This window comes from Lissotriton helveticus, chromosome 9 (assembly GCF_964261635.1).
Source record: "Lissotriton helveticus chromosome 9, aLisHel1.1, whole genome shotgun sequence".
In the NCBI taxonomy this organism is placed as follows: Eukaryota; Metazoa; Chordata; class Amphibia; order Caudata; family Salamandridae; genus Lissotriton; species Lissotriton helveticus.
In genome coordinates, this window is record NC_136070.1 from 947412566 (window position 1) to 947434358 (window position 21793).

The 21793-nt window shown below is 46.2% G+C and overlaps 1 protein-coding gene across 1 annotated transcript in view; it reads left to right on the forward strand.

Moving 5' to 3' along the window:
• Positions 1-21793, forward strand: part of USP4 (ubiquitin specific peptidase 4) — a 742179-nt gene that overhangs the window by 126168 nt on the left and 594218 nt on the right. The window contains exon 4 of the mRNA XM_078661202.1: positions 15264-15390. Within this exon, the coding sequence (XP_078517328.1) occupies positions 15264-15390 (127 nt within the window). The remainder of the gene's footprint in view (positions 1-15263; positions 15391-21793) is intronic.

Below are 21793 nucleotides of genomic sequence, written 5' to 3' on the forward strand. Positions count from 1 at the left end.
TCTTCTTTTTTTTTTTTTTGTCCTCATCTCACCTAGAAGCTTATAGCAGAGTGTTACAGCCGTGTTTACGTCTCTGGGCTCCCTCTGGCCAACTGCAATTGCTTAGGTCTCCCGACCAACTCCTTTCACCGGAGTTAAGGTGTAATCATAAGACCGGGTACCTGCGCTGTTAATCACCTAAGCAACCTTAAATCTTGACCCATATTCACAAAGGGTTGCCAAAGATTAATTTGGGTGCTGCTGGGACCAGCACGGTCGAGGCGGGCCATTTCCAATGCCGATTTGAGCCACCCTTCCGTTCTTGGGGGGCTGGGATCTTTCCACTTTGCACAGATTTCCCTATGGGCCATCAAAATAAGACGTAACAATAGTCCTTTATCTCTCACTGCCAAGTCCATTGTTGAAACCCGATCGTCCGCAAAAAAGACCAGAGACATATTTACCAATATGTTCGAATCAAAGATCTTGCAAAGAAAATTCCCAATCTCTTCCCTGAACGGGTCCAAAACCGGGCACTCAAAAAAAAACATGAATGTCATCAGCTTTAGGGGCCGTACATCTGTAACATTTCGGCACGGGGGTGGGGGCAAACTTTCCAATTTTTGCTGGGGTATAGTATATTCTATTGGTCATAAAGAAGTGGTTCTTCTTTAAACTGGCAGATTTTATGTATTTATAAAGAAGTTTTAAGGAAGGTTCTAGGAGATCCCCAATAGTAGACTCGAAGGGAGATTGATTCCATGCAGAGGCCTGTGTTGGGATATTCTGATCATCTGCTTCCACCAATTTCCTATACCAGATTGAAATTTCTTTTTTCAAAGGTTGTGGTGATAAGAAAAGAAGCTCTGTATCCCAATCTCCCCTAACCCCCCCTGATCTCCCCCTCAAACCAGGATTTCAGTTGCAAAAACTTGAACTTGGATAAACCAGGGCCTATTCTAGCGCTTAATGCCTCCCATGGGTATATACCGTTCGTGTTCCCCAGATCTGACCAAGTGGAGACTCCCGCTCCCCTCATAGGTACAGCCAAGCCATCTTTAAGGCATAAAGGGGTCCCGGAGAGTCCCAAACAGGGGCATGGTCAGAGTACTAACTTATCCCGCACCTATTCCTTATTTTAAGCCAGGTTTCGAGTGCATTCCTTAGGACCTTCAAACAAACTTTCTTAAACTTCAGTGACCCAAATTTATAAAGCTACCCTTCTATGCTGTCTCCCCCTTCGTTCTTGACCAGCTCTCCAAGCAATGTTCCCCACGCAGAACCTGCCGGGGTTGCCAAAAGCATACGAATAGCTTTAAATTGGAATGCTACCAAATACCAGCTGATATCTGGGAGGGCAAGCCCACCCTTAACTAACCGCCGCATTAGTTTCTTCCATGACAATCTCACTCCTTTGTCTCCCCAGACAAAACTCCCAATCTTACCCTGTAATTTCTTAATGCCTTGCTGTGGGAATGTCAGGGGGATGGCATTAAAAATGTAGGTCAATTTGGGAAGGCTAGTCATCTTGACCAAATTTACCTTACCGAATACAGTTAGGGGGAGGTTCTTCCATCTTACAAGCAGACAGTCTAATTCTTTGGTAACTTTCCCCAGATTCAAAGGAGCAATCTTGTCCAGTTCTTTAACTATCGTAATGCCTAGATGCTTAAATTCTGTGCTGGCCTGTCCCCTCCACTGCTCCATATTCCAACACATTACCTCCGTCTTGGATGAATTGGCCAGATAGCCAGAAATTAGGCCAAATTCCCCCAAGAGGGTCTCAACCCTCGGGATGGTTACTGCAGGGTCGCTGGTATAAAGGATAATATCATCCGCATATAGAGCTATTTTTGACGAGTACTGCTTAGATTTAAAAGGGAGAATTTGATCATCTAACCTTATTGCCTGAGCCAACGCCTCTATGTATAAGTCGAACAGCAAGGGCGATAGGGGACACCCTTGCCTGGTACCCCTCTGTATCTCAAAACTAGGAGTAAGTGAGCCGTTAATCAAAATTTTGGCTGAGGCTCCCTCATAACATTGTCTTAGGGTGTGAATAAACACGGGCCCACTACCCATTGCTTCTAATACCTCCCAGAGATAGGACCAGCAAACTCTGTTGAACGCCTTGGCGGCATCTAAAGCGATTACCACCAAGGGTTCTGCTCTAACTGTGGCAAGGTCGATGTTACCTATGAGAAGCTGCGTTTGCTCCTGTATGTATTGTCCATTAATAAATCCCTTTTGGTCAGAATTGACCAATCCGGGAGCCAATTTGGCTTACATCCCTGCTAAAATACCCATAAAGATTTTATAATCTGAGTTTAGCAGGGAGATCGGACGGTAGGAGCCAGCTCTCAGGGGGTCCTTCCCGGCCTTGGGTATCAAGACAATGGTTGCCTCTCTCCATGACTGACTGACTGACTGAAATATTTTTAAAGCGCTCGAATGCCGCAGCGTATTGGCGCTATAGTACAGAAAGAGTGGGGAGAGCAGGTTTAGGGCAGGGAGAAAAGCCAGGTTTTCAATGTCTTTCTAAAGCACATTTTGGATATTTGTGAGCGCAACGCGGGGGGCAGCGCGTTCTATAATTTGGAGGCTTGGTGGGAAAAAGATTTTCTACCCCATCGGGCTCTCCTTATTCTTGACTGACATACTAGGTCCTGGTTGGCTGATCTCAAAGTGTGTGATGGTGTATATCGAGGAAGGAGTTTGGTGAGGTAGTCAGGTCCTTTGCCATATAAGGACTTGTGGACCAGGCAAAGGGCCTTGAACTGTATTCTGCGCCTAATTGGGAGCCAATGAAGTTCGCGTATGACTTTAGAGGTTGGGTGACGCTTTGGTAGGTTCAACAGAACCCTAGCTGCGGCATTTTGAATTGCCTGTAGCTTGGTCAGTTGTTTTTCTCCTGCACCCAGGTAGAGTGAATTGCAATAGTCCACTCTGGACATTACCAGGGCTCCCATCACCGTCTTTTTTAGTGTTGACGGAATGTATGGTAAGATTTTTCTAAGAACCTTGATGGTGTAGAAGCAGGCGGAGGTCACCTGGTTGATTTGCGCCTTACAGGAGAGATGTTTATCTAACAGAAAACCAAGATTCCTGACCTTATCTGCTGGACTGGGGCAGGAGCCCGTCTCAGGAGGCCACCAGAGGTTGCTCCAAACAGATGGTTTCTGGCCGAACTCAATTACTTCGGTCTTATCCGTATTTAGCTTTAGAAAGTTACGGCTCATCCAGCTTTTTACACCAAGGAGGCAGTTCCTGAAGCGTTCTGCTGTGGCTGCAATTGACTGGGATACCGACACTACAATTTGTGTGTCGTTGGCATACAACACTAATCACAGGCCATGAGATTGAATTAAGGCAGCTAAGGGAGTAACATATAAATTAAACAATGTAGGCGACCGTGCCGAGCCCTGGGGAACCCCTCCTGGGAGGAAGAATTCGTCGGATTGAAGACCTTCCCAGTGTACTTGTTGAATTCGGGAATCCAAAAAAGATGTTAAAAGGGCCATAGCAGTGCCGGTAAAGCCTAAGGTTCTTAGTCTGTTTAACAGGACCGAATGGTTAACGGTGTCGAACGCCGCTGTTAGGTCTAATAAAATCAGGGACGTTCTACCACCCTCATCCATTGTCCTGCGTATGTCTTCCCTTGCCATGATAAGGGCAGACTCTGTCGAGTGACAGGGTCAAAATCCGTGTTGTGAAGGATCTAGTAACTTATAATGGTCTACATACCTCATTAGCTCTAGATTCATGGCTTTCTCCAGAATCTTAGCTGGTAAGGGCAGAGAGGATATGGGCCGATAGTGCTTGGGTTCAGAAGGATCCAGAGTATCCTTCTTAAGAATGGGCCGGATACAGGCTTTCATCCAGCTGCTGGGGAATTCACCTAGGTTAATAACCTTGTTTAACAGGGGTGTCAGGACAGCTGTTACAGTCTCTGGAATCATATGCAATACATGTGGTGAACAGGGGTCTAACGGGGATCCAGACTTCATCTGTAGAAGTAGGTCTGCAACCTGCGTCGCCTCCAATGGAGGGAAGCAAGAATAGTTGGAGGCAGCCAGAGTGGTATTCTCACTGTTGCCAGTAATTGAGACTGCTGCTAGGGTGCTATGGTAATCATAAACTGCCTGAACCTTCTGTTGAAAGAAGGTAGGGATACTTGTCACAAAGTTCTGGTTGGGACTAAAGATTGTGTCTCGGGGGCTCTTTACCAGATGGGTGACTGTTTTAAATAGTTCTCTAGCGGTGTTGGAAGCTTCTTGAATTCTATTTGTAAAATAGGCCGATTTGGCCTGAACTATTGGTGACTTATATTCATGCAGGACTTTGGTGTATTCTAATTTATTTTGATGCCAGTAGTCTGAACGCCACAACCGCTCCAGTCGCCGGCATTTCAGTTTTATTGATTTCACCTCTGCAGTGTACCATTGCGCGGTGGCGGACCGTCTTCTGGGCTTTTCTGTTTCCACTGGGGCCAGCTCATCATTAGCATGGCTAATCCAATTATGAAATTTAATCGCTACATTTTCGGTGTTACCAGGCTCGAATACTGGGGGATCCTTAAAAAGTCTGTTAGCTAAAAGATTAGGGTCAAGCTTCTTCCATGGGCGTGTTTTTTTGGGGAGCGTAAGACTTCTGCGATGATTTACGAGGTTATTTAATTGCAGATTGAAAAGAATAGCATTATGGTCGGACCAAGGAACAGGTTGGATTGAAATAATTTTAATATGATCGTTATTTGTAAAAATTCCATCGAGGGTATGTCCTGCCATGTGAGAGGGATTCAAAATTAATTGATTCATGCCAAAGCTAAGAAAATGATCAATTAATGTGGGCGAATCTGAGTCGTTATTCGCTTCTAGGTGGAAATTAAAATCACCCAAAATAGTGTGGGTGGTTGAACCTGAGGTGGTTTCTAAATAAGTATGTAGTGCTCTAATAAAAGGGGCTCTTAGATGGGGGGGGGGGGGGGGGGGCGGTACACGAGCCGGCCCGAAAATATTAAGCAGTTATTATCTTTAATTTTAAAGCTCATGGCTTCGGCCTCCAGATCCTGTTGGGGGAGAGCAAATACTTTTAGATGTGATTTGTAGATTATCCCAATTCCCCCACCCACTGCTCCTGATCTATTTACATAGCCTTCATAGCCTTACATAGCCTTCAGGGGCTGCAACATTCCCCACCCACATCGCAGGTCACACACTCGACCCCATCTTCACCTCCAGCAATCATGTCTCCTTCAGCCACACTACTGATCTCCTCTGGACTGACCACAGTTGCGTTCACTTCACCTACAACAAGCCAAAACCCATCAACCACCTCCAACCAACTCTGCAAAGAAACTGGAACAAAATCACCACCGACCAGATCTCCTCATCGCTCCTTCTAAACACCCCAGCCCACTCTTCTAACCCAGACCAAGCCGCCGCCAACTTCACCCTATGGTTATCCAACACCGCCGACACCTTAGCACCACTGAAAAAACGTCAAAACAAACCTGGCAACAAGAAGGCCTCATGGTTCAACGATGATCTTAAGAAGTCCAAGAAACTCTGCCGCTCCCTTGAAAAGGCCTGGAAAAAAGACCCAACCACTAGCACCAAGGACGCCTTCAAAAACGCCACCCGCACTCACCACCAACTTATCCGAAAGGCCAAGAAAACAGCATTCAAGGATCGACTTGACAACAACGCCCACAACAGCAAAGAACTTTTCAACATCGTCAAGGAATTTTCCAATCCCTCGGCCAACTCCAACGACATCACCCCCTCTCAAGCCCTCTGCGACTCCCTAGCCTCATTCTTCCACAACAAGATTGCAGACATCCACAACAGCTTCGACAACCAACCCGGAGACCAACCCACCCAACCATTTGCTGAACACTCTCCCCCCGAGAACACCCTTAATGACTGGAACCCAATCTCCACTGAGGACACCATCCGCCTGATGAACTCCATCCACTCAGGATCCCCCACAGACCCATGTCCTCACCACATCTTCAACAAAGCAGACTCCGTCATAGCACCGCACCTCCGAGACGTCATCAACTGCTCCTTCAACTCCGCCACCTTCCCGGAAAACTGGAAACACGCTGAACTCACCGCCCTTCTGAAAAAACCCACAGCGGACCCCACCGAACTCAAAAATTACCGCCCCATTTCGCTCCTTCCATTCCCGGCCAAAGTCATCGAGAAAGCTGTCAACAACCAACTCGCCGCCTTCCTCGAAGCCAACAAATCCCTCGACTCCTCACAATCTGGCTTCCGAGCAAAACACAGCACTGAGACCGCCCTCATCGCTGCAACAGACGACATTCGAACTCTACTGGACAATGGAGACACAGTCGCCCTCATCCTCCTCGACCTCTCTGCAGCATTCGACACAGTCTGCCACAGCACCCTTTTACAACGCCTCAGTAACATCGGAATACAAGGAAAAGCACTTGAATGGATCACCTCGTTCCTCACCGGAAGAACCCAGAGAGTCCGCCTTCCACCATTCAAGTCCGAGGCCACTGAAGTCATCTGTGGCGTACCCCAAGGGTCCTCACTCAGCCCCACCCTCTTCAACGTATACATGAGCCCCCTCGCGGCCATCGCCCGCCAACACAACCTCAACATCATCTCTTACGCGGATGACACTCAACTAATCCTTTCTCTCACCAATGACCCCAGCACCGCCAAAACTAACCTACACGAAGGAATGAAAGAAGTTGCCGAATGGATGAAACACAGCCGTCTGAAACTGAACTCAGATAAAACATAAGTCCTCATCTTAGGTACATCCCCCTCTGCATGGGATGACTCTTGGTGGCCGGAAGCCCTTGGAAAAGCACCCATCCCGACAGACCACGCACGGAACCTAGGCGTCATCCTGGATTCTTCACTCTCAAGAACAGACAAGTCAGCGCCGTATCCTCATCCTGCTTCAACATTCTTCGCATGCTCAAAAAAACATTCCGCTGGATCCCCACCGAAACCAGGAAAACTGTCACCCATGCTCTGGTCACGAGCCGACTGGACTACGGAAACACCCTCTACGCAGGTACCACCGCTAAACTCCAGAAGAAACTCCAACAAATCCAAAACGCCTCAGCCAGGATCATATTAGACATCCCACGCAACGAACACATCTCTGGTCACCTGAAAGACCTCCACTGGCTACCCGTCAATAAGAGAATCACTTTCCGACTACTAACCCACGCACACAAATCACTCTACGACATCGGACCAGAATGCCTCAACTCTCGACTGTCCTTCTACACCCCCTCCCGCCAACTACGTTCTTCCAGCCAAGCCCTCGCCACTGTACCTCGCATCAACAAGACCACCATGGGAGGCAGATCCTTCTCCTACCTGGCTGCTAGAACATGGAACTCACTCCCCACTTACCTTCGCCTTACCCAGAACCACCTAGCATTCAGAAAGCAACTTAAAACATGGATATTTGACAAGTAATCCTCCTCCCCTTCCTAAGCGCCTTGAGACCCTCTGGGTATGTAGTGCGCTATATAAATTCTTTGACTTGACTTGACTTGACATTCCAGTCCGGGCCTGAGGTATAAGATGCCCAGGTCTCTGTCAGGAACATTAGGTCAGCCGCATGGTCAGTAATCAGTGCTTCAATTTCATGTTTATGTTTAGACATTGATCTGGTATTCAGTAAAATACATTTCAGGATTCTTTTCCTACTGGCCGGACAATCTGATCCGTACTTATAATTGTTGTTAGTCCGCTGATGATTATTTAGAGTAATACACTCGGTCGTGGCTAAGAGCGAGTCTAGCGGTTTATGTGGTATGGGGGAGAATTAGTGAGGGTTTGAAAACCACAGGAGACACAGCTAAAGGTAATGGCGATATCTTCAGGGTTTGCCCTTTCCAGATGTTTACAGGAATTTTGGTCCAAGCTGAGCAGCTCAGCTCTTGAATAGTGTATTTTTTGAAAATGGACATAATTTCCTGCGCCCGGCGCAGACGGGCTTGCCTTTGGCGCGCCCGCTGTGCCCGTCCGCTGCGCTCCCTGGGTAAGGTAGCCATTTTATACCCACGAGGGCGGGAGGGGCCGAGCACTAGACCGCTTGCCTGCTCCTCGCCCAAGATGGCGGCGTCTGAGGCGTCTAGACAGTACCCCAAGCAGCGTTGAGCCTATATTGATCTAAAAAAACTCTAGAGATGAAGCTTTGATACTCTGAATAATGTCTGAATCAGCCAATTTTCCCCTATTAGGTGTCCACCTAGGCGGAGTTGGATTGGTTGATTTGTTATATGAAAACACAGGGGCATGGCCCGAAAGGAGAAACGGGAGGATGGATATGGAAGATGATTTGGTCAGGAGTTCTTTACTCACGAATATATAGTCAATTCTTGAAAAGTGATGTTTTTTTTGCTATAGAAGGTCAACCCAGCTACCTCACCCATCTTCCCTCTCCAGGCGTCTACAAAATCAATGTTATGGATCAGATTCTTCATTACTCGCCAAACACGGGGAGCCCCTATATATCGACTCTGGTTTGACCTATCCATTAGAGGGTCCAGGAGGACATTAAAATCTCCTTCCACAATCCTTGGTGAACTCTCCAGAATAAGCTTAGAATAAAGTTTGGAGATCTAGGATGCATAATCCGCATTCGGACCGTAAAAAGAAGCACATGTCAAATCTTTACCCTCGATGTTTAAACATGCAAGGATCCACCTTCCTGTTTGGTCTGTCTGGATAGATTTAATGGAACACGCCAGCCCCTGCTTTATCACAATCGCAACTCCCCGGTTATTTATGGTTTGACTGGAAAAACAAAAACTCCCTACCCAAGGGGTATTGGAGAAGAGCTTTTTGGATACCTCGGCGGTCAGATGTGTCTCTTGTAAGATACATATATGCGCCTCGGAAAACTCTAAGTACTTCATAATCACCTCTGCCTCCTTGGGCATCTCAAACCGTTAACATTCCAGGAAATAAAACACTTCTTTCTACATTGTACCGTTGCCCCTGCCATTAGTTAGAAGTCTCCTGTCAAAAGCCGCTTGTCGGCGCAATAAATTCCTAAAGTGAGCTGAGTATTTTTTCATTTTATCCCCTAGCACCCCACCCAGTGCTTCCCCCCCCCCCCCCCCTCCTGTGCCCCTAAACTCTCATGAGGAACCCTCCCTTCCTGAATAGGCGAAACTATATGGCTGCGCCCACCTCATAGAACAAAAAAAGTAATAATAATTCTTCAACAATAAGGCCAAAAAGCGGCGATGAAAAACAATCTTATATTGCTATTCTGCCCACATTATAATTCTGTATGGTTATTTCCCAGCTTTCTCCTCTCTAACCTTTTCCATAAATTCATCCACCTCTTCGGTTGTACGGAAGTGACACATTTTATTATTATACATGGTTTTTAGCTGGGCTGGGAATCTGAGCTGGGCATTCACACCTAGGCTATTTAACTCCTCCATCCTACACCCTGGCTTCCATTGCCTAGTAGCTGTTATGTGAGATATGTCGGACCTTATCTGAAAAACAAATGGCTCGTGGCCTGTAAGAGAAAAGGAAATGGACCCTTCTTTAAGCCCCGCTGACAATATCTGTTCTTTAATAGTGTAGGAGAGGAATTTGACCAAGATCTTCCTAGGCTTGAGTTGGCTGGGTTTTTTCCTGAAACGATCCCGGTGGACCCTTTGGATCTCTGAAGTCCGATTTACATCCGGGAACACTTAGAGGACTGTCACTTGTAGCAAAGAAATAATGAATCCCTTAAGGTCTGTTCCTTCAAGGTTCTCTGGTATGTTCAGAAGTCTCAAATTGTTTTTCCGCGAGTGGTTTTCCAACATTTCCAAGTCCTCTCAATGCTTTATTCTGGGTTGCCAGCTTTGCCATATCCGCTGTGGCCGACTTAATCGCTTTCTTAATTACTGGTAACGCTGCCTCTATCTGGTCTGTTCTCGCGGCCACCTCCTCCAATTTCTGAGCCAACACCTCGCAGGAAGACTTAATTGCCTCCTGGTTGGCTTCAGAGACCGAGAATCTATTCACTAGATCCGCCTGATTCATTTCTGAGATTTTAAAGCTGCTAATCATTTCCCCTTTCATTGCAATCAAAATGTCCGAAAGAGTATGCACCCCTGACCCTGTGCTTCCAGCGTTCTCCAACTCCACACTTCCGGATTCGTTCATCATACTTGTTGTACCTCCCGTGATAACCGCTTCAGCCTCAGTCGCCCTCTCTTGCAGCTCTTCAGAAGGGGGGTTAGTCTGAACATATAGGTCCTGAACCTCCAAAGCATTAAACCTATTGGACAGAGTCACTTCTAAATGGGATCCAAGTGGTATCTGGAGGGGGTTTACTGTAGGCAGTCTAGTCTCCCTCTTCTTACATTGCTGAAACGGAGTCAACAGGGGGAGGCTTCACTGTCACTAATTGGTGCTTTAGTTTTAGTTTTAGATTTAAACTTCATTTTAGACAGCCCCCCTTCCCTATCTTCTTGGGTGCTGAAGTCAGCCACACTGCTCACACTTGCGTTAGAAGACATGACTCTCTGGTAGGTTTTTAGAGAGGGAGCTATTTTGTTTTTAAAGACAGTTTTTTTTCTTCCCTCTACTCCTCCGTCTACATTTTGGAGCCTCCCTTGCCTTTGTCCCTACTTCCACATCCACTTCCACTTCCCCCGTAGCTACACCTTGCCCCTTCCGAAGACCCCTATCCCCTGTTACCAAAATAGGAGGACATTTCCTGGGGGTCACTATTGGCAAGATATCTGAATTTTGTGTTGAATGAGCTGCCCTGGCCCTTGGAGTGTAGCGGTTCAGTTAGGGGGCAAAGAGGGGGAGAGGCCAACTTTTGCCTTATCTACCCTCTCTGCCTTCTCTGCCACCTCAGGCGCCTCTGTCCTCGTAGCCCCCACCTCCACCTCCATACAGCGCGGGGAGGAAACACCACAAGCCTCCCAGCCCCCTTGATGCAGCAAAAGAACAAACTTTCAGAGGCTCTCCTGGAGGCCTAAACTGCCCCCGGATTGATTCGCTGCCATTAAGCCTCCCCACTCCCCTGTGCAGGCTACTTATCTCGAAAAAGTCCGCTTCAGAGCCCCCAAACACAGGCTCGATGTGATCCACACCGGTCCGGGACCAGGAGCAGGCAGCGTTGCGGCGCCTCCGCAGTCATGCAGCCTCCTCCCACCGCCAATCAATACACTCGCGCTCGCGTCTCCTGAAGAAAGCCGGCGATTCGCCGGCACAGCAGCAGCTCCTTAGATCCTCTCACATGGCCCCTCAAACATCCAACATATAAACACAGGCAGAACACGCAGAAAAAGCCATCGCCGAAGCCTCAGATCAAAACTCCGTTCTCCATGAGGTGAGCGCCGCCGCCGTCTAGCTAGTGGCCACCATGTTCCTCCCCTATCTTGAAGCAATCTGTCGTTTCTCATAGGGGGCCAACACTGACTAAGGTGGCAAGATCATAATGCAGGGCTTTCGGGAACTTCTTTGATGGAATTATATTAATTGCTTCCCTTACTTCCTCGATGGTGAATTCCAAAGCTAAGGGAAATGCCACCTGCTCCTCGACGGGCGAAGGTGGCACTCGTAGACCCATAACCTACGTTAAAGTGATTAACCCAAGCTTCTTGGCTAATGGGGGTAATAGCAGAGTTAAGATTTATTCCCACACAATTTAATATGTTCCGTGGCAGCCCAGAATGCTCTTGTGTCTTTCAGCCTGCAGGTCGTAACCAACTTGCCCCAAGAGTCATTCTGAAGCTCTTTACGTCTTGCCCTTTGGCTGCACTGATAGTCCACTCTGCATTTGTGCATTCTATATGCATCCCTTGGTATTTTCTTAAGGGCCTCATGGAGTCACATTGAGGCTTTTCTGCAGGATTAGTAGAACCACTTGTGCTCATCTTGTCTTGGTCTGCTCAATTTCATAAGCAGAATACTCATCACTGAACCCAGCTCAACCAATCTGGTGGACACAACCTGGTGGCTCTCAGACAGGCCAAGGAAATCCAGTACCATCGGGAGGTAGTTAGCACAAGTTTTGTCCAGGAAAACGTTCATATCAACATTTCTCCATGTCAGGCGCAATCCCAATCCATGGGTCTTGACTATTAGAGACCGTGAGGTTACAATTTTAGCCCCCCGCCCATCCCCCACTTCTCCACCGCAACCCCCTACCCCTCAACCCCCCTGTCCCTGTCCCTGCAATACATCGGCTAAGGCCAAGGCAATGGGATGTGGTCACTCTGTGGGCCTTCGTTAATTGCAGTCCTGGATACCCTAGCACACAGGTCATGGCAGACAAAAATATAGTCTATAACTGAAGAGCACTCCCCCTCTCAAAGGTAGTTTTATTCGTATAAAGTGGGTTCCAAAGTTCCATGATATTAAGGAGGTCGAACGTTTTGATGAGTTGGAAGATGACCTGACACCCCCGCCCCCCCCCCTTTCCTGGGGTGCCTGTCACTTCCAGTGCTAAGGTAATCAAACATGGTTTGCTGATTTTCTACTTGAGTTGGCCCCAATTTGACATTAAAATTCTCATCTAAAATAATTTGAAGTCCTTTATAAAAAAGCTAACTTCGCATCAAGACCAACAATAAAATCAGGCAGTGTGTTAAGATTGGCAATGTAATCTGTATCAAAATACTAAACCTATTTAGCTTGCAAGGACAGCAATATTCCAAAACAGAATATTCACATTATGAGCCGTGTCCCCAGAAATAGTTACATTTATCTTATTGGGTTGCCTGGTTTTTTTTACACTTGGGATTAATTATGATTAAGCAATATTCTAGTGTGTTGGGTATGGGAGAGTAGATACCAGAGTGGCCCAGATCACGGCTAATCTCCTGGGTTCTGAAAGGTTACAACAAAATCCCCCTGGAATTCCATATACATTTTCCTGATCCATACCTCCCTACTAGCCATAAGGATCCCAGGAAATAACCCTGAAATCTAGAATTCCCCTTAATCCAATGGACAGTTTTATTAATGAGTTCCGGAATGGACTCATTCACATCGGGGTGCAGCATCTGGACGTTTGCTATAATTTGCCATAATGACAACATGGGGCACCTCACTGGGGAAAGATCACATCTAGAGGTACAACCAAATGTTAACTCTGAAGGTTTAGCAGAATGGTTAGAATTTCCTGCTATACAGTGTCATCTCACTCATGTTTCAGGTGGTACAGGTTCCCTCAGACTGGGAATACAGTACCTTTGTCGGACACAGTGGCTGTGCTGGTTGGACAGATGGGCATCCGCACCCATTCCTCCTCTGGGGGGGGGGGCATTGCTCCTAAGCAGAGCTAGGGGGCTTCTAACTCAAATTGTTGTTCCTCTCACAAGACTAGTAATGGTCCGGTCTAGTGGCCATAATAATTAATTTTGCCTCAATGCGCCGCAGGCAGTCATACAACCCTAACTGCTTATACTTGATAAGGTCAACAGTCTCCTTGCCGATTGGCTTAAGCAGACCTCCAATGTCCTCTTTACAATCATAATGTTCCATCGATCTGGGAGGCGTCAGAAATGCTGGCTTGAGTGAGTTAGCCGACATTTTGAGAGTTTGAACCTTTTTTTCTGTTTGGCAGGGTTTGGTTCACAATGTGGGCAGGAGGGGAGGAAACCCATTTATTGGGATAGGTTCATTCCACACCTTCCTGACCAATATGACCAGCGGGGTCTTCACAATCTGTTGTTAAGGAGGCTAGGGAGAGCAGTTTCTCTGCAAGCAGGATTTCTTTGTCCAGAGCACCCACAGCCTTTTCTATGTACCCATCAAGAGTTCCTGACTTCTTAGCGATGGCCTCCTCGGTGTTAGGGCCTAGTTTACACCTAGTCATCTGTAGTTCCACCCCCTAGAGAGCGTTGGTATGTTTTAGTGTAGATTAAATCTGGGATTGAAATCCCAAATGCGGAGCAGATGGCACGAAAATAATGCAGAGGAGGTTGAACGGGGCTGGCTTGAAGTCCACGACTTGAGTACAGGGGCCACTGTCAGTGGTGCTATGTACCCCAGGGATTGTTGGCGTCTCCTGACCTCGGTAAGTCTAGGGCTGTTAACTCACAAAATATTGCCACGGGGAAAGTCCAGGGAAATGCAGCCAGGGGCAGGCTTGCCGATTATATAAAGTGCAAGCATACAAACGAGGGAGAGGCAAGCTTAGAATCGTAGCCAGTACCCATTGAAATGCAAAAAAACATAATCAACAGAGAATATTGGTGCTACAGAAAGCAATCCTACCCCGACAAACTTCAGCTGGTGTACTGGATCACAGCCATTTGATGACCGCTTTTGATGATAGTTGCGATGCATACAAACAAAGACTATATAGGCGCATAATCCTAGTACTGCCACAGCAGACTGGAGTGATGTTAATACAATGGTACCCGAGTAAAATTTACCAGTCTTGGTAGAGGGACCGAACGTCCTCGTCAGCCAGGGCACAAGACCGTGGGGGGCCCAGCCCAGCCTCTCCTCCTCCGGGCTCAGGACGGGCCTGCCCTTTGCCCCGGCGTGTCCTGCATATTGGGACCTCCCAACGCGCTCCATAGCGCAAGATGCAGTCACAGTATGAGCAGCTGAAGTGGGCCATGGACTGGCCCTCAGGAATGATGGAGCCTATAGTCCGTACTGAGTGCACTCCCTGCATGATTTAGTCTGTTGAAGATTAGATCCTTTCTCCGTCTCCCCACACCAAGGTCTATATGCAGCAGATCTAGATAAACACTTAAGAAAAAGTTCCTTAAGTTAATAAAAAATAAAAAAAACTTTTCTGGCTAGCACCCCATAACTTAATTTTTAATCCTTTAGATTTCTAATTTCAGAAGCGTAGTTTCAGTTTGGGAAACGTGCAAATCTACTGTATTATCATTTTGTAATATCCATGAAGGGAATTCTGGTACTGTATGTGAGGGCTTTATTGTTGTCCTCCATTCCTACCCCCAGTTGTTTCTGGATTTGTCGGTTTAGGACAATACCAGATGCCTACTGAAAGTTATATGCTTCTCATTTAAAGAATCCGACAATAAAAAAACCTTAAAACTAATAGTGTACTTGAAACTATATTTCTGCAGTCAGAAAAAAATGTCCTGCAGCTGTTTTATTTTGGTTTTAGACTAACCATTTTGGAATCTGAGACTGGCTTGTAGTGGTAAATGTGTATGCATGATCAAAAAAATGCCTGTGTTCCAGGCTGAATTAAAAGTTCTGTACGTATGCATTTGTTTATATTTGGACTGTTCACCTACATTATTGCTAAATTACTTTTTGTTGCAGGTTATTGAGCATGGGCTTTTCGTGAAACACTGCAAAGTAGAAGTCTACTTGCTAGAGTTGAAGCTGTGTGAAAACAGTGACCCGGATAATTTGAAGACTCATCAGTTCAGTAAAGCAGATACAATAGGTGAGATGCCAACAGATGTTGCTGTGTATTTGGTAGCATGAAGGCATACTTAACTATGTTGATACCTAACTGTTCCAAAATTAGAATGCTGATACGATTCCTTTTTTTTCAATCAAAAATAGGAAATTTAAAATTTATCATTGATTGAACTATAGAGACACCATTGTAATTTTTACTACACTGATTTTTATGCACTGAAAATAATCTGCATTTTTGACAAGCTGTGCGCTTGAAATTGAGATGGAATAGAAAACGTGCACTGCTTTGCAGTGTTATTCTATTTGGAACAAGTCATTGAGTAGTAAAGTTTAACAAGATGTTGCTATTGCAGAGAGACAAACTTTGCTTTGCACAAACTGAAATGTGTCCTTTCCCTTGTGAGATTTGCTTTACAATATTTATATAATTCCAATTCTCCATGACTGCTTCATCATCAATAGTCATAAGCAATGAATAGTCAGTCTCCTGCGTGTATGATCCCAGAGCACAAAAAATATACACTTATGTGCAAATTCTTTCCAGAGAAAAGGGCCCGTAAACAAAGAAAAAACGGTTTATGAACTGCATTAATAGGCTGAAATTAGCTATGTTTAATTTATTTGTCATTTGATAAACGAAAACCAGTAAAGTGCATAGTTATTAATTCAGCAAAAGGTAACCAATAATATCTTTCATAAAAAAATTTTTTTTACGAAAGGAAGGTCAATATTAACATATAGTCTGCCACATATATGAGTAAAAACTGGCACTGTGCTTTAAGGACCTCGGCCTTCCTCCTGTGTCCCATCCTGCTCCACAGTGGCAGTTAGATACATTTGATGTTTCCGGCACGTGGTAACAGGATCTCTAGAGCACTGAACGCTGCCTTTTGTTATTTTCATCTTTGGAAACCTTAACAAACCTTCACAGTTGCTTACAGTCAATATCCCTGTGAGATATGTTTGTTTTCCAGTGTTTTTCTGCAATGGTTTATTTTTTTCTGTCCGAATACCTTTATTTATTGTGAAATGCGCTATCTGTACAGCTGTCTTCAGAATGGCTTCGCCATTTGAAGAAAGGGAGGCTGCCACGCATCTCCGACTCAGACTATTCCAGAGCTTCCTCCACTACAAGAGAGATGATTCCAGTGGTTAATCTGTCCTCCACCCAGGCACCTGTAACATCTGTATCTCCTTCTTTTTTCCATCAGCGCATCCGACTTAACTGAGCACCTTCTATGCCTTTTTAGGTCTCCCCTGGCGATGCAGCGCAAAAAAGCTGTCGCCAGCAAGATCTTTTGTTACTGACTTGCTTCCCAGGTGGTACAGACCGGTGCACGAGCCGATTGGGGGTCTGTGGACGCGCTTCTGAGACGCGCTTGCGCAGACGCGCTTACATATACACGCACACACAGCCCCTGATTTCGCTTTCCCTTGTTATCTAAGTTAGCAATAGTGTCTGAGCAGATGCTGCACTCTCCTCCTAGTAAACTATCGAAGCAGAGACGTATGCACAAGAAGGGAAGAACGCCTTCTAGAATCCATTCCAGAGGAGAATGAGGTCTTGTTCTCATACTCACATTCGTTGTCGTCTACATTATCAGACTAGCTTTCTATCAGCGAGTATTTTCCGACATTAACGGTCTTCCCTACTATTTGTGTCTCTCTAGTAATTGATATCACAACTTTTAATGAGTTAACTTGTCACAGGAGTGTGGAACTAAATGTGAAGATGCCTGTCCACACAACATCTGTGATTTTCTGTTTTTTAAACCCTGCATCACGGATTTGTGTCTACACTGCTTTTACCTCTGCTTCACAGGTGCCAGAAGGCTGGGGAGCAATCTTTTCTATCGCCTACATGTGTTAAGTCTGCTGCAAGTCTACTTTAAAAGAATGATAAGCCTCCAGATAAAGATCTACTATTTCTCCTGGCAGATTCCCAGACTGATCATGTCATTGTCCATGTGCTCAATATATGCTTGCTCTAGCTTCATCCTTTACTTTCCCTCTAGATAAGGAGAGAAAGCAGCTGGATTGAGTCAGCAGGAAAATGTGTGTTATGTCAGCTACAGCAATAAACACAGACGGTGCCACCAAATTGCTGTGCAGTTATGACAGATACCTATGGAATTTGTTGCAGTGTGCCACAGAGACACTGCCACGGCTTTCAAGAGGTCCTTTAGGGAGGAATGCTCATCTCGAATCCAGTTAACCGTGGATTCCTCGGACTCTGCAGCCCCTGGTTATTGTAATTGGCTAATTATGAGACCAAGTTCCTATCTGAGTCAGTGGTCTCAAGATGGAAGCATATCAATGTATTTTGAGTAAGTCCCTCCTTCCCATAAGGAATTTGAATGTGTTACTGTTGCTTTCTGGTTCATGAAAAAATGGCTCAATACAGGAATTCAGACTCGTACACCACTCCAGAACTGCAAACTTAACAAATGAATAAACAATGAGAAGTTCAGCATTTTTGCTATAATGAAGATTTCACCTCATTTATGACCTTGAGGATGCCTACTTTCACATCCCAATACTAAACATCAAAAGGTCCTGCGGCTTGTAGTAGACAACAAAGCTTTCAGTTCGGAAACCTCGATTCTGGTGGAAGTCACAACCACAAGCATTCTCAAAATGTATGGCGGTTTTCGCAGTTTATCTCAGGAGGCAGAAGATGTTAGTCTGTTGCTATCCGTATGACTGGTTAATAATTCGGAGGAAACTCTAAAGCATTTCCAGATAGTTTCAAACATCCATTGCCATCTGTGTCTGTATGTCCACCTAAAAAAAATCAACTGCCTCTACGATTCATAAGATATTCTTTTTGCGTGCACTTTTGGACACTTGGTTTACAAAAGTGTATTGTTTGGAGGAGAGATCATCTATCTGTCTGAAGTGTTGCAGTTTATTACAAGCACCTTATCTTATGGCAGGCCAGATATTATACCTGCTATGATGGATGGCCTCTCATCATTCACTTTCCTCTTGCCAGGCAACACAAGCCCACTACACCTGTTCCTGGAGAACCAATGTTGCTACGTACCGGCAGCTAAGAAAACAAGTTTACTGTCCCACTCAGCGATCCGGTCATTTTGTTGGTGGTGCCAAGTTAATATTCATCTGAAGGGAGTTCTTTTTCACCAAAATGTACCAACACTGGCAATTGTCACAGGTGCTTCATTTCAAGAACAAGCTACAAACCTGAATCCTCACCTGGGACAATGAACTGTGGATGAAGGCAAACACCCATCATGTCACTTGTTTGAAATTGGGAGCAGTCCATCCGGCACTAAAACTATTCTTTCATCTTTCAAGACAAAGTCCTTGATGGGTTAGAGACGCATCAACCATGTATTTCCTGAACAATGAACAAGCAAGGAAGAGCATGTTCCAAAATACAAAAGTTCAGGAAATTGCTCATAGCAGGAGACTTGCTCATAATGGCAATTCTTTTGCCAGAGATGCTGAAGCGGACTCGCTCAATGGATCACTCAGAGAAAACCAAGAGTGGGTTCTCAACAACTAAGTGCTGCAAAACTTATTTCAAATAGAGGGGTTTCTTCAGCTAGGCCTGTTTGCAGAGACACGAAAAGAATGCCCAGACTACATCTCCAGGGACTATCTACCAAGACTGAAGGAGAATACCATTTTGCTAACAATGGCATTCCGTCCCCCTGGATTCTGTTGATCCCAGCTGTATTGATAAAATAGTACCATTGCACAGTGAGAATGATCGTGACCCATTTTGTCCTAGTTCCTCACAAATGATTCGCAAGAGCGCCAGGATACCCCTGCATTGGGTGAAGTATCACACTTAATGAATGCATCAATACAAATGATCCCAATGGTTTCTGAGTGGCTGTGCCAGTAGTGGTTACCAGACCGTATTACATCTATCTAAGCAGCTACATGGGAAGCTTCCTTTCAGACAGAATTTCCTGTGGAAGTTGGGTGGCCAGATCTTGCATCTAACTTTCCATCATTTAATTTAGCGACCTGGCTTCTGAAATCCTTCAGTATTGCTAATTGAATTTGCCGCAGCATTGTATGGACATTTTAAGTGAAGCGAAGCTTCCTTCTACCAGGACATAATTTACTTTTTTTTTAATAACAATTTGCACAATAGGCACATGACTCTGTACACCAGAGTCCACTGCAGCATCACATTACAGATGCATATATCAGCAATTGACTTTTGAAGAAAAACCAGATTATCAGCACAGTCAACAGTAAGAATTACGGAAAATAAAAGCCCACGAGCCCCAACAATTCCCCTCCTTCCCCCACCCCGCAGAGTTGCGCTATCGCCACCGAAACCAACCCAAGCACACACCCACCTCAACCAACCAACCAACCACCCACACTGCACTAAGCCCCCCCACCCTGTCCCTATGCACATTCCAGCGAAATATCGTATGTTTCAGCCGGGGGCTCCAGCCACAAGCCCCTATAGTCAGCCCACCTCTTCCAAATTTTAAAGTGCTTAAGTGGACACCCTCGGGCCACAAAGATCGGCTGCTCCAACTCCATGCAGAAGTCTAATCCATTTTTCCAGGCAGCCACCGAGGGCACCCGCACATCCTTCCACAACTGGGCGATATCACGTTTCGCCAATGTGAGACCCAACAGTAGCAAATGCCTCTTATAGAAATTGCCCCCGATCCCCTCCATCATATGCAAGAGGGCAAACTGCGGTGTACATGGAAGCGACCACCCCAGGACCTCCGAAAGGCAGGCGAATTATCCCTCTCCAAAACCGGTCCAGTGTCAAACATTGCCAGACGGTATGTAGGAATGTGCCTTCGGATCCACCGCACCGAAGGCACTCCGGGGATGCCACCAGCCCAGCCTAGCCTCCCACAGTCGCACCAGAGTAAAGTAAACTCAATGGAGATATTTAAATTGGATGAGGCGGAGACGTATAGCTATGGCTGCCCCCTGAGGTGTGGCTAAGGCCTCCCTCCAATCTTCCTCCTCCAAGACCCCCACATCTTCCTCCCATGCCCCCCTCAGTTTCTCCAACTGGGACGCACTGTGGGTGACCAGGGTCTGATATATCCGGGATATCTTTTTAGTCTCAAGGTCTTCCATAAAAACTTTCGCTTCCAGCGGACTAAACTCCGGTGTAGAGTCAAGACCCTCCAGATTAGGGGTGAGCGTGTGCCGGAGCTGGAGGTACCTAAAGAATTGCGACTGGGGCATGCCAAACTCCTCCTGCAGATCGCAAAATGATTTGAGGGAGCCATTACGCACAACGTTGCCCAAGGTGGATATCCCAATTGTATCCCAGCCCCGAAAGCCCTGAAGGGCCGCTAAGTCGGGCAAGCGCCCATTGTGCCACAGGGGGGTTTCCTTCGTTAGTGTGTTCCACCACCCCATACGCTTGAGAGATTGGCGCCAAATCTGAAAGACTACTTGCGTGGCCGGAGGCAATGCACTACGCAGCGCTGGTGAATAAAGTATCGAGTGAAGAGTGGGACTCCCCCATCAGGTATCGCTCCACAGCGTAGGCCAGGTCCCTTCTGTCTCCATACCACCACTCTTTGAGGACCAACAGGTGCGAGGCCTGATAATATGAAAGGATATCCGATGTCGCAAGACCTCCACAGTACGTGGAGAGAAAGCACGTACGCAATGCAACACGCATTGCTCCTCCTCCCCAGAGAAACTGCCCCAGAGCCGAGTTCACCAGCCGGAACCATTTGGGCGCAATCCGGTACGGGTGGTTCTGCAATTGGTACAGCAAGCGGGGGAGTGCGACCATTTTGAATTTTGCCGACCTGCCGTATATCGTTAGCGGCATTCGGGCCCACGTCTTGACATCAGCCTGTACGTGCTTCAAGACCGGTACTAAATTCCGCTCCCAGGACTTCCGGAACGTCTGATATGAACACGATATATACAGATATTTGAGGCTCCCCACTGCCACCTGCAGCGTGGACGCCCACGTACCTACTCCATCCCGAGCCCCCAGCACCCAGAGCGTAGACTTACGAGGGTTCATGTATAACCCGGAGGCCTCCCCAAAGATTCGCATAAATTTGCAGGATCCGTGGCCCTGACTTATTCAGCGCCGTTAAAAAGAAAAGGACATCGTCCGTGTACAGGGCTATCCTATCCGAAAGGCCAGACATAATTTACTTTTAAATGGAAGAGGTTCTACACCTAGTGTATCCAAAAGAACTAAGATCTCTTCAAATTTTAGGATGAAGTGGTGATTCCATACCTGCTACTTCTATCTAAGCCAGGACTGCATTTTTTACCTAGTAACGTACACCTTATGGCAATATCTGACTTTGGGAAATCTCATTCAGAAACCTCTTTCTTTAGAATGCCTGTTGTAAAAGATTTCTAGAAAGGTATTAGTGAAAAATGTCCTCCTTCTAGATCCTCATCTACACATTGGGAGCTAAACATTATCC